At 40.8% G+C, this 10902-nt stretch overlaps 1 protein-coding gene across 2 annotated transcripts in view; it reads left to right on the plus strand.

Annotated features, from left to right (window-relative positions):
- LOC130685375 (uncharacterized) overlaps window positions 1–10902 on the plus strand; it is a 28882-nt gene that overhangs the window by 4207 nt on the left and 13773 nt on the right. Inside the window, exons 1-2 of one of the 2 annotated variants that reach the window (XM_059494745.1) lie at window positions 3923–4286; window positions 5788–5938. In XM_059494745.1, the coding sequence (XP_059350728.1) occupies window positions 4278–4286; window positions 5788–5938 (160 nt within the window). In that variant the 5' untranslated portion in view covers window positions 3923–4277. Of the gene's footprint in view, window positions 1–3922; window positions 4287–5787; window positions 5939–10902 lie in introns of those variants that run through there. The other variant, XM_059494744.1, reaches the window with a different exon arrangement.

Consider the following 10902-nt stretch of genomic DNA (forward strand, 5'->3'; position numbering starts at 1 on the left):
GCAGCGTGATTCCAACCTACTGACACAGAAAGTGGGATCTCAATCGCAGCGCCGACTAAGTTCAAGAATTTGTTTTTGTTATTTGTTTTCCGTTTTTCCCCTTCTTTTCCCACATTGTCGACGTTGACGTCGCTCTCCTTCACCCCAACCCAAATAATTGTGAGCACCGCACTCGTACCCAAATGATCCGTTTTTTCTCTTATATGGGCAAGCAACAAAATGAGGAGAAATAAAAAGCGTGTTTTGACTCGACGCTTAACGAGTTGAGCAGTGTCTCAAAGCCCTCACGCTGGTTATGGAAAATCATAAAAGAGCGCGACATTTCAAGGCATGTCATGTCGTTAAAAGGTAGCTTCATTCCATTAAAAAAAAAAAAAAGAAAATGTAAAGCTTAGTAATGCAGAGAGGAGATCGAAATGATTATAAAGCAAAACTGACGTGGTGGGATTCTTGTACGCCGCGTTGAATACAACGCCATCAAACTGAATCAGCGTTTAATGCTTTCCTTGTTTGTATCTGTGTGTCGCAGTGCCTATTGGATCCCGTTTTATTTATCCCGTTGATTATCATTTTAAAAAAAAACACAGTTAAGAATGTATTCTGATAGAAATCAACGCAGTGCATGATAGTGGTTTGCATCATGGGTTGTACGTGAAACACTGCATCGTCAGACGAATATGGGCCATATAAGACCGATATTACCGATGACGAAAGATGAGAAAAGGTCGTGAGAACCTTTCCTTTTTTTTTTTTTTATCTCCGTCATTGCAGAGAGTCGGCCACTGGAGACGCAATCGTTTCGTTTGACAGTCTTCTTCTATTTGCGTGTGTTGTCGTTCTCTCGTCGCTCAATGGCGCCCATACGGCCGAACGTGCACACAGCTTCACGCCGTCACTGGTATTCGGTTGGTGTTATACAGAGCGTTGAAGGTACTGAATAGTAATAATCATTTTTAAGAGGAAGATTACGACCGGCTGATGGTGAAAAGAAACCGACGAAATTCTTTTGACTTTCCGTGTACCGCAACTGGCCGGGGATTCCCATTCTTCTTCGTTCTTTCATATTTACAGTCGGGCTCTTGGCTAGGCTTAGGTGGGGGAGGAAGAACGAAAGGCATAACACGTTCCAGCGCGTGAACAATAGAAAGAAGAATGAGGGGAAAAAGACGGGAAAAAAAAATACATTTTTTGAATGAAAAGCAAAAAAAAAAAAAAAAAAAAAAAAAATAAATATATAAACTAAAAAATGTTTTTTTTTTGGTAGACGCCATTGAAGCCTTGTCGGCGATCAGTCTGATTTATTCCCGACTATGTGACTCCACCCGAAAAAGCCAATACTTGGGGCTTATATTTCTCTCTCGTTTTCTGGTTCCTTGCTTAGCTCGTTGAACCTGAAGCGAGAGGAAATAACAAGAAAAAAAAAAAAAAACAACAAAACAACCAACCCACCCTCCATCCATCTATTTTCTTTCCCCCTACGTTCCGCCTTGAGTCTTGTACCTCCCGCTGGAACAGTGGAACTTTGAGGTTTTTAGATTCGTTATTATGTTCAGTGCGTAAGCATTCGGCCTTGTTTCTTTTTTTTTTTTTCTTCTTTCTTATGCCCTCGTACATATACTCGCATATAAAAACAGCTTTCTTGACTCTGATAAGTTCGTTGTTCTTTCGGTCGGTTGTGCCGCGCGTCTTTCCTCCGCACGTCGGCGGCGGCGTCCACGGCGCGTGAGTGATAGTTGCATCACACTACCACCATCATCAACATATAACTGCCCACCGATCATAAGGAATGGAGGCTGAAGGCGAAACCACTCTTGTTCCTTTATCATCTTCTTCTCCTTAGTCTTTTTTCCCACTTCGTTTCTGTCGAGTTGGGAAACTTGGATATGTAGACAATGAATCGATTATCTTTCCTGATGTTTCATTTTTTTTTTCTTTTTCTTCTTCTTCTTCTTCTTTCTTTTCTTTTTTTTTTTTCCTGGGATTTCGTTTTCCCCCTCTCTTTTTTCTCGTTACTTTTTAACCCTCTGGTCTTTGATTCTTGTTCTTACCTGTGGAGTATAGAGCCTCTCTCTCTCTCTCTTCTTTACACTTATGCGCAATTCCGGAGATTGCGCACGTAAGGCTCTCTTCACACATAAACATTAAAAAAAAAAAGGACCGGAACTCGGGTTAAAAACGAAAAAGAAAAAAAAAACCAGTCGGCCGTGGGAATCTGGCGCTCCCTTCCACTTTTTTTGTTTTTTTTATTATTATTATTATTATTATCACTATTAACATTGCATTACAAAGGGAGATGTACTGGCGTTTTATAGTTTCATTTGTCTAAAGGGAAAGGATGTTACGAAAAGTGCTGCCCGTATTGCTTAAACCGTGCACTTGTACACGAGCAATCATTTGCGACTCGCGGCAAAGAAAAATGCTGGAAACAAAACGAAAGCGAAGAATAAAAAAAACAAAAACAAAAGGAAGATCGCATCTGCGTCAAGACATTAAAAAAAAATAGTTAAAACAATAGAACTAAAGCAATCAATCTTCACAAACAATCTTTGCGTTTTGTTTCATCGTTTTTCGGATAGCTCATTAGCAAAAATGAAGGACACAAACTAAAATGGCGTGAACAGAGGCTCGTATTATATTTAGGAGAGCTTTCAGTATGATAGCGTTACATGCCGATCGTGTCAATAAGCCGAGCGAAGATCACACGACCGATGGAATGGCAGATTCATTTTCAAGCGACGGACCTCGAGCCGGCCGTGCAACTTACCGCACGCACCATAAAGCCAATTTTTCAAGCTGAACTTGACCAATTGTCTATAGACCGAGTGGCATTCCTGTTGAATCAAATGGCCTTTCCCTTTTGAATCTCCGTCGTCCCTTCCGTGATGATCGAGTGCTATAAGCTTCTTCGAACAGAAGAACACATAAAACGAGGTTTTTCTATTTGGCGCCGATTGACGCCGAGAGATAAAAAAAAAAAAGAGAGAGAAAAAGAGAGAGAGTGAAACGTGATGTTCTCGGAATCGAAAACCAGTTGGAAGAGAAGGTGAAATATAAATAAATAACATAAAACGCATTTTCCACACCTGCCAGTCGCCCTTGTTCGGACGGGCTGGTCGTATATGGCCTTTCATCTCTGCTTGCGGTTCCACGTTCTTCTTTTTTTTTTTTCATATAAAAAATAAAAACAATAAAAACAAAAGACAAAATAAAATAGAATAAAAATACTAGAAAGAACGGCCTCCCACGATCGGTCGTCATCCACCTCTTCTGGCCCTCCCCTCTTACCTCTATCTTCATTGTTACGGGGTTTCTTTACCTTATCATTTAGAAAATAGCCGAAAATTCATGAACGAAAAAAAAAAAAAAAAAAGAGGGAGGGAAAATGTGCATGTATTCAACCCAACAAAAAATTTAAAAAAAAAAAAAAAAAAAAAAAAGTTAAAAAAATCCTAGTCGGCTACTTCGTCATCTTCTTCATCTTTTCTTTTTTGTTTTGGTTGCTCTTACCTATACCGACAGTATACGTAGCCCTGTGTTAACGTACATACTTGTGTGTCGAAGGGGGGGCCTTTGGCTGGAGCTGTTATTTTCCACTCGCCCTTACTATATCTTCCCTTCCGGCGTTCCCCTCCATTTTTTTTCCCCCCTCAAAGTTCGTGCATACGTGTAGATGCATGTGCGTGTGGTGTGTGTATATGTGTGTGGGAGAGTGTGTTGGGGTTTTAATAACAGCTGCAAGGTAAGGAGAGGTAAAAGGTAGAAGACGGCATTGCTGGTGGGGTTCTCTCCTTCTCCTTCTCCTTCTCCTCCTCCTCCTTCTTCTATCTATCTTTCTTCACCTTCTTCTTCTTGTTTTCGTTATCCCTTTTCAAAAGTATTCAGCATTGAGGAATCTCCCTCGGTTTCTTTCCTCAGAAAAGCGCCAGTTGATCTTCAGTTATTCGCCGGTGAACAAGTCACGCTCAGTCGCTCGCTCTCTCTCTCTCTCTCTACTCCAGAGAACTTTTGATTTCTGTAGCCATCAAGAGTGGCCCTTTTTGTGATTGGGACGTTACTTTCTGTACTGCCCATCAACCGGTAGACTCGCACATCATCGCATCAGAAGCACATTATATTTTCTGTGTTGTTGGTTGTGTTTTGTTTTTACTTGCTGCAACAACTAGTTGTGTTTCGTCAGCAAGATCTTCTTTGTTTTTATTTTCGTCTGCTGAACTATTTGTTAAAAAGCCATTGGATACACAATCAGGTGCTATTCATCCGTTGATAACCAACATGGAATGATCCAGGTTAGGATTTTTTTTCTTCCCATTTCATTTTTTTTTTCAATTTCAAATTGTTGAATAAACCCCTTGTAATAAAGCCAAGGGCATCGCCTTCACTAGCTACTAAAGACGAACTGCGCCGTAACAACAGGCGGTATCGCTAGCTAACATCGCAAGATAGACACAGTATTATAAAAGCGAAAGAAGAGAGAAGAAAGAATCAGCTTTTTTTTTTTATCATAAATGCGATAGAGATCAGAGCAGGCTGTTTAAAGAGCTGCCGTTGTGGATGGCCAATTGACTTCAGGGCGAAGAAAAAGAAAAATAATCGTGATTTTTTAGCCATGTGTACAGGTGGGAAAATGTTGTCGATATACAATATATAAACATTTTTGAACGGCCTGAAGCAGGGGTCGTATCGGTTCGTCAAGTTGACTGCACACGCGCACGCGCTTCCCTCCCTGAGTGCGGCTGCTGGCGCATCTAATGAGCCATCCGGCTGCATTATTTTACATCAATAATGAGGGGACGTGCTCCGACAGGTGCAGTGAGAAACAGGATGAGGAAGGCATAGTGTTGCTGAGGGAATCAGATAGAAATCCAAGCCAAAGGCTCGTGTTGTTATGGCGTGCTCATCATCCACCAGTCGGCCAGTCGCATACGATGGATGATGGATTGTCGTCAGCCTATCTACATGAATTTTCGGCCCAGGCAAACGTCCCTATTCCAGAAGCCAATTGCAACAAAGTTCAAGAGAGTGACAAAGGGGAAGGTAGCTACTCAGTCGTAACATTTCCGCTCACTTTCCGCACGACATCCTCACTTTATTTCGCCTTTATTAAAAGTCAAAACCCTCGCAATGTCCATCGTTTGAAATATCCCCCCCCCCCCCATTACCTCGATCATATCCGCTACGAAACAAAGAGAAAAAAACAAAACGTTGCAAAGAATAGAATTGCAAAGCAAGCATTATGCATGGATGGCTATCGTTTGCTTTTTGCGCAACCGAATGAGAATTAGATGAGACGGTTTACGAGATGGCGAAATGAAAAAAAAAATAAATAAATAATAACACAAAACAAAAATCCATTCAGCCACTACCGAATTCGACCACCTCCACGCACGCATAATATCATACAACATCTCCATTCCAATCATGCAGGCCATCGATATTTCATTATAAATTATACAGTCGGCTGAGATTTGTTTTCGTCGATGAGTCGATGAGGCGTACCCCAATGGTCGATGAAGAGGAAAGGCAAGACAAGGAGGCATAACGGTTTGGCCTACGGTTCTGTGTCGCTGATCCCGAATGCAAATACATTTCGAAACAGCTTTCAAGGTGGAAGGCGGAGCAGATTGATTCTGTTTCAAAGAAGATCGATGCCAACCTTTCTCGTGTCCTTGTTTTCGTTTTTTGACTCCGATTGTGATTATATTCTAATTCCTGGACTTTTTTTTTTTGTTGTTGTTGTTCCTGTTGTTCGATTTCCATCACGAAACCTTGCCTGCCGTGGTCATTCAGTTGGTGAGTCAGCAGCGAGAGAATAATGACACGACCGCAGCTGCCTCTTCCGTCCTCTACCACTACGCCCCGCCGTTGCCTTTGAAATTGTTTACCGCTCCCCGCAGTCATCAGTTGACTCGACAGAGACCGCCACTGTCTACTGGACCTGGTAAGAACATAATTACAAACAAACCATTTATCTCATGTTTTCAACGATGTTTTATTCGGATAATTTAAAACAACCAGGGTAGGCAAGCTGTAGAGAAACGCGATGTGTTTTTTTTTTGTTGTAGAATGGCTCTTAGAATGCTAAACTTTTAGTATAGTGTTTTTTTTATCGTTCCCATCAATCAAATGTAACATTGAGAGGAAGGTTTCTTTCGACGCCCGTCCGCAACAGGATGTGCCCCCAACAAGGTCGTGTTATTAGCAAATTATTAATGGAGACAAGTCACATTTTTTTTAATGTCCAGTGTGGCCAAAATCACCTGACCATATTTACCAAATACATCAAAACATCGATTTTTTAGAAATATTTCTTCCTTCACAATAACACAATCACAGTCTTAGAATGTATGTTTTGAGGAAGGAATAACGTGCAGCAGGAAAGAACTGTAAACGATCAAATGTTTACTCTCATTGTTCGAATATGGTTTCTTGAACTGCGCTATTGTTCACGACGGGAAGGGATTGAATTCAAAGGAGATAGAAAGATTGAGAAGTGGTGAGGGTCGATTATAGTACTATCGCATAATCGGCAATTAACCAAAAAAGAACTTTGAAAAACGCTCATTACGAAAAGCGCCTAGAGCTGCTTTCAAATATCAATCCTTCCGGAGCTATGCGTTGTTGTTGATGTTATTTTCACTGCTATCTCAGCTGCCGTTTGGTGCCTCAATAGAGGTGGGGAGATAGAAGGTTGGGTGGAGAAACGATGACGGGGAATTCGGTCGTGAGCATTTCAGTCTTAATTGCCAACAGAGAGAGGCATTGTCCTTATGAAGCTGATGCTAGTTCCGCACCGGGATTCCTCGTCTCTATCTCTGAACATAGAAACAGAAACAGACGCAAGGGGGGAGGTCAATGGATTTTTAATGACCTCGTTACCTTCAACATGTGAAACTCGGAATTAAATCCCCTCTCTAAAAAAAGAACAAATCAAAAGGTTTTTTTTTCCCCTACACTTGGCTATCTACAAGAAAACTTTCATTAACGTGAGATGATGAAACAAGCCAAAAACTACGAGAGATCTCTTCTCTTTGATTCTTTTTTTTTTTTTTTTTTTGAAGTCATTGTTTCGACTCTTCTTCGTTATTCTCTTCAATAAAAGTCAGTGGGCGAACGTGAGGATCACGAACAGTTGAACTATTCATTTTTTTTTCCATCTTTTAAAAATCTTCAATCATTTGATTCAACATCACAGTAACCCTAATCAAAGAAAAAAACATGAAAATAGAAAGCCAAATAGAGACAAGACTGAGCATGTGTGTACGAGTAACGTAAAAAAAAGAAAAGAAAAGAAAAACACCTGTGCAACAATGATGTCGTGTCGTGTGGCGCCATATTTTCAAGGCTGGACACGTATTCGATGCGAATGAAAACGCAACTGCGAATCGGCAGTAAAATGAAAAGTGATCGAGATAAATGAAAAAAGGAAGTCGTAGAACGACCGGTTCGAAAAAGGCGTCCCCATTTTCTACTTTCGGCTTTGAAGTTGATCTAAATAATGAGACGTTGTAGCTAAATAACAGAGCAAGTGGGTCTGTGAACCAACCAAACATCAACAAAATGCGAAACGACACATCGACGTCACCGTGTTCTTCTCTCACGCTGGTGATCATCGAAAGACATCAGTGCCCAACCCAATGAACCATTTGATACCGTCGTCATGATGAGCTTCCGTCGATTGTAAACGTTGAATGCAAAACTTTCTAAAAAGGACCTTTTTTTTTTTTAAGGCCTTACTATTTATTTTTCACCTGGCAAAACAAGAGGGCTGATGCCACGGTTGCTGGTTATACGAACTCTCGATGATAATTTCTGACTAGCTCATTTTTATGGCACCATCCAAAACCTCTGATACAACAACAATGGCATGGTTATCGTTATATACGGTTCCGCTTTTCTCTTGCCCTGAAGCTAAGTTTTTTTGTTTTTTTTTCTTTTTTTCCCTTTTCCCGATTAAATCGTTTTGCTATTTCGCGCTGGTTTTCTGCCTGATTTACGCTAACAGGCTTTCGAGTAGAGGTCGGGGCTAATCGGTCATCCCTTCACCTGAACGAAAATGAAGTAAGCGCGAAGCAAAAGAGATTCTTCTTCATCGAATAGTAACGGAGGTGTGAAAGAAACGAAAGAAATGAAAACAAAAATAGCGGGTGAGGTGGCGTGGCTTCCATACAATAACACGAATCCGGTAACGATTTGTTCTGCTGCGTATACTTCATTTTCATAAACAAACTCTGTTTTTTTTATTCTGCTCTCGTTCGTCTTAGTTAAGTGCGTACCCCCAAACAATCCAGCATGGTTTACGGTAGTGAGACACCAACAGGAAATCGGTAGACCAAATCCAATTTGCCAGATTTTGTTAACGATTAGAGACTCGTGTCTCACCATCAGCTCACTCATCTAGATTGAAATGCCCTTACGTTTTGCCATTCTTTTACGAGGTGTTGGAATGAAAACACGCGATAGACAATGCAGCTAGCTGTATCTGACAAGCCTACTGAGGTCATTTTGCAGCAAACATTGCCCTTTGTGTTTGGCTGTAACGGATCTTTTCGACGCAATTAGATTAGTGTCGCTCTAGTTGCGCCTTTCCCGATTCATGCATCACAATCTTGGACATTTCATTTGAGTGTCCCAAGTGGGAACGCCAACTATACGTCACGTTGAAAAGCCGTTTTTTTAAACTTCATGTTACCTCTTGTGTTGATGGCTTTTCTACCGCAACGCTAGGTAATTGGTTATTCTTGTTCATCGATGGTAGATAATTGGTGCGTTTTCCCTCTTTTTTTTTTTTTTTTTTAATCTGCCATGTTCTCTCAATTTTACGAGCTCTAGAGTTCTATAGCTCTTGGCGTATCTTTCACCTTTCATTACGGCAAACGTGCAGTTTAATTTTAGAGAACACACACACACACACACACACAACGGTAGCTTTGTCACGAGTTTGTTTTTCGCCTCATGATAGGGTCTAGCCGCTGCTTATTACCATTCGCCTTCATTCTTCTTAGTCACGGAAACAACGAGAGAGAGAGAAAAAGTTTAGCCACAAAAGATAAAAATAGATAATCCTACTTGCAGCACGTCATCTCATTGCCGTCTCGTCAATTGCAATTCTGGCCTTCCATTCCTGTTTTTTTTTTGTTTTTTTTGGTGACCTATAAAGTTGAAAAGCGGTGGAAGGCACTGTTGTCATCCCTATAAGGTGAACATGTGCCCGAGTACGTTCAAAAATTCCAGTATTTCATTCGCTCCCAATAGTCTTTTATAGTGGCATGAAAAAAATAAAATAAAACGGGATGTGTACGATGGAGAACCCGATAGGTTGAACTCGCTCAATATCCATTTCGTCCCTGTCGAATTGATGTCGGCTCATGAGTAACCATGTCAGCCAACGACGACCAACGTCTCGTCCATTATCGAGTCATTCCATGTTCGAAAATATTTTGGCATGATAAATTACACGATAGGGAAATCCGAAATGTTCTTACAAGAGATAGCCAGCCATCTAGATATCCAGGTAGATAGTCCACATCAAAATCGGAGAAACACGCGCTCCCTTTATAAGTCCTACTGATGCGCAACATCGAATCAGACTGTTCTGCTCATCAATAACACCTTGTAACTGGTAAAACAGGTAAGGTGGAAGAGCTCCTCGATGCAGATGCTCTTCGCCCATATTTTGCTTTGAATGGTTTGGACGACAGTTGAAATGCTACTACTCTAAATCGCCTTGAAGACACGTTCATAAAAATATACTTCGAAATAAAAAAAAAAAGGTACACCAATACTGCCGTCAAAGGCGCTTCAATTGTTATCGTAAAAAGTATGCAAAAAGACCACATGTAAGAAAAACGTGGCTTCCATTCTTTAGTTGATAGCAGGGTGGTCGTCTTTTTTTTTTTTTATTCTCTTCTGAACTTGAATTCTTATTTACGACGAGATGAGAAGAATAAAGGGTTAATGGAAATAGCAAAGATTCATCTGCACGATCGTCCGTGACTAGAGGATGGAACACAATGTACACATGACCAACGATGTCGGTGGGCCCATGTTCCCTCATACGATGCCGGGTGCTGGATCATGCGTTTCTCTGACACTGCACTCTTATCCCCTCTTTACTTGATATTGTGCGCTCTTTTTATACACCATTTTCATGCAAATTTCAAAGACCATGGATGTCGACAGATTGTTTTTTTTTTTTCTCTTGCGCAATTTTTCTCGCAGCAATTCTTTATTTTATTGACGATTCGAAGCTCAACCCAAATAACTTTTAAGCTCGAAAAAACCGAAATCGTAAAAGACTTTATCTACTGGATCTTTTTTTTTTTTTTTTTTTTTTGTTTCTCTTGCCTATCTTTGTGAAATACTTATAGGACTACCGTGTGTGCGCTTATTAACCAATTATGGAAAATGTCCTCAAAAACTAGCAGGTAGCGAAAAAAAAAAAAAATCTTCTTAAGGTCAGCCAGCTGGGTCGAAAATTTACCCACAAAAACAAACCCGTTGGCTCATTTTGATGTCCTATAAAGCCTTACTTGGCGTACGCTCCGCTACGACTGACAGTTGGACGCACTTGAATGACACAAAAGCTAAAAACAACAGGTTAAACAGAAAGAGATGAATGTACACGATAGTTTGGTCTTTTGGTGGAGAAGATACGCAGACGAAAACGGAGACAGACGAACGAAACAATGGGCTAGAGAGAGTCATCGTCGCTGTTGCAACCAAGGCTCCCTAAATAATCGAGAAGAGACGCCTGCCAATCACGGTACTCAAGAACGTTGGGTTGCCGTAAAGACAGACGGGTCTATGAAGTCCCAGTGAAGGAATAAATTAAGACAAGAGACCCACTTTACCTAGGTTTCCCACGCAAGCACATGTTGATTGATGCCACACACACGCAAAAAA

The sequence above is a fragment of the Daphnia carinata genome, chromosome 3, assembly GCF_022539665.2.
Source record: "Daphnia carinata strain CSIRO-1 chromosome 3, CSIRO_AGI_Dcar_HiC_V3, whole genome shotgun sequence".
NCBI classification, from domain to species: Eukaryota; Metazoa; Arthropoda; class Branchiopoda; order Diplostraca; family Daphniidae; genus Daphnia; species Daphnia carinata.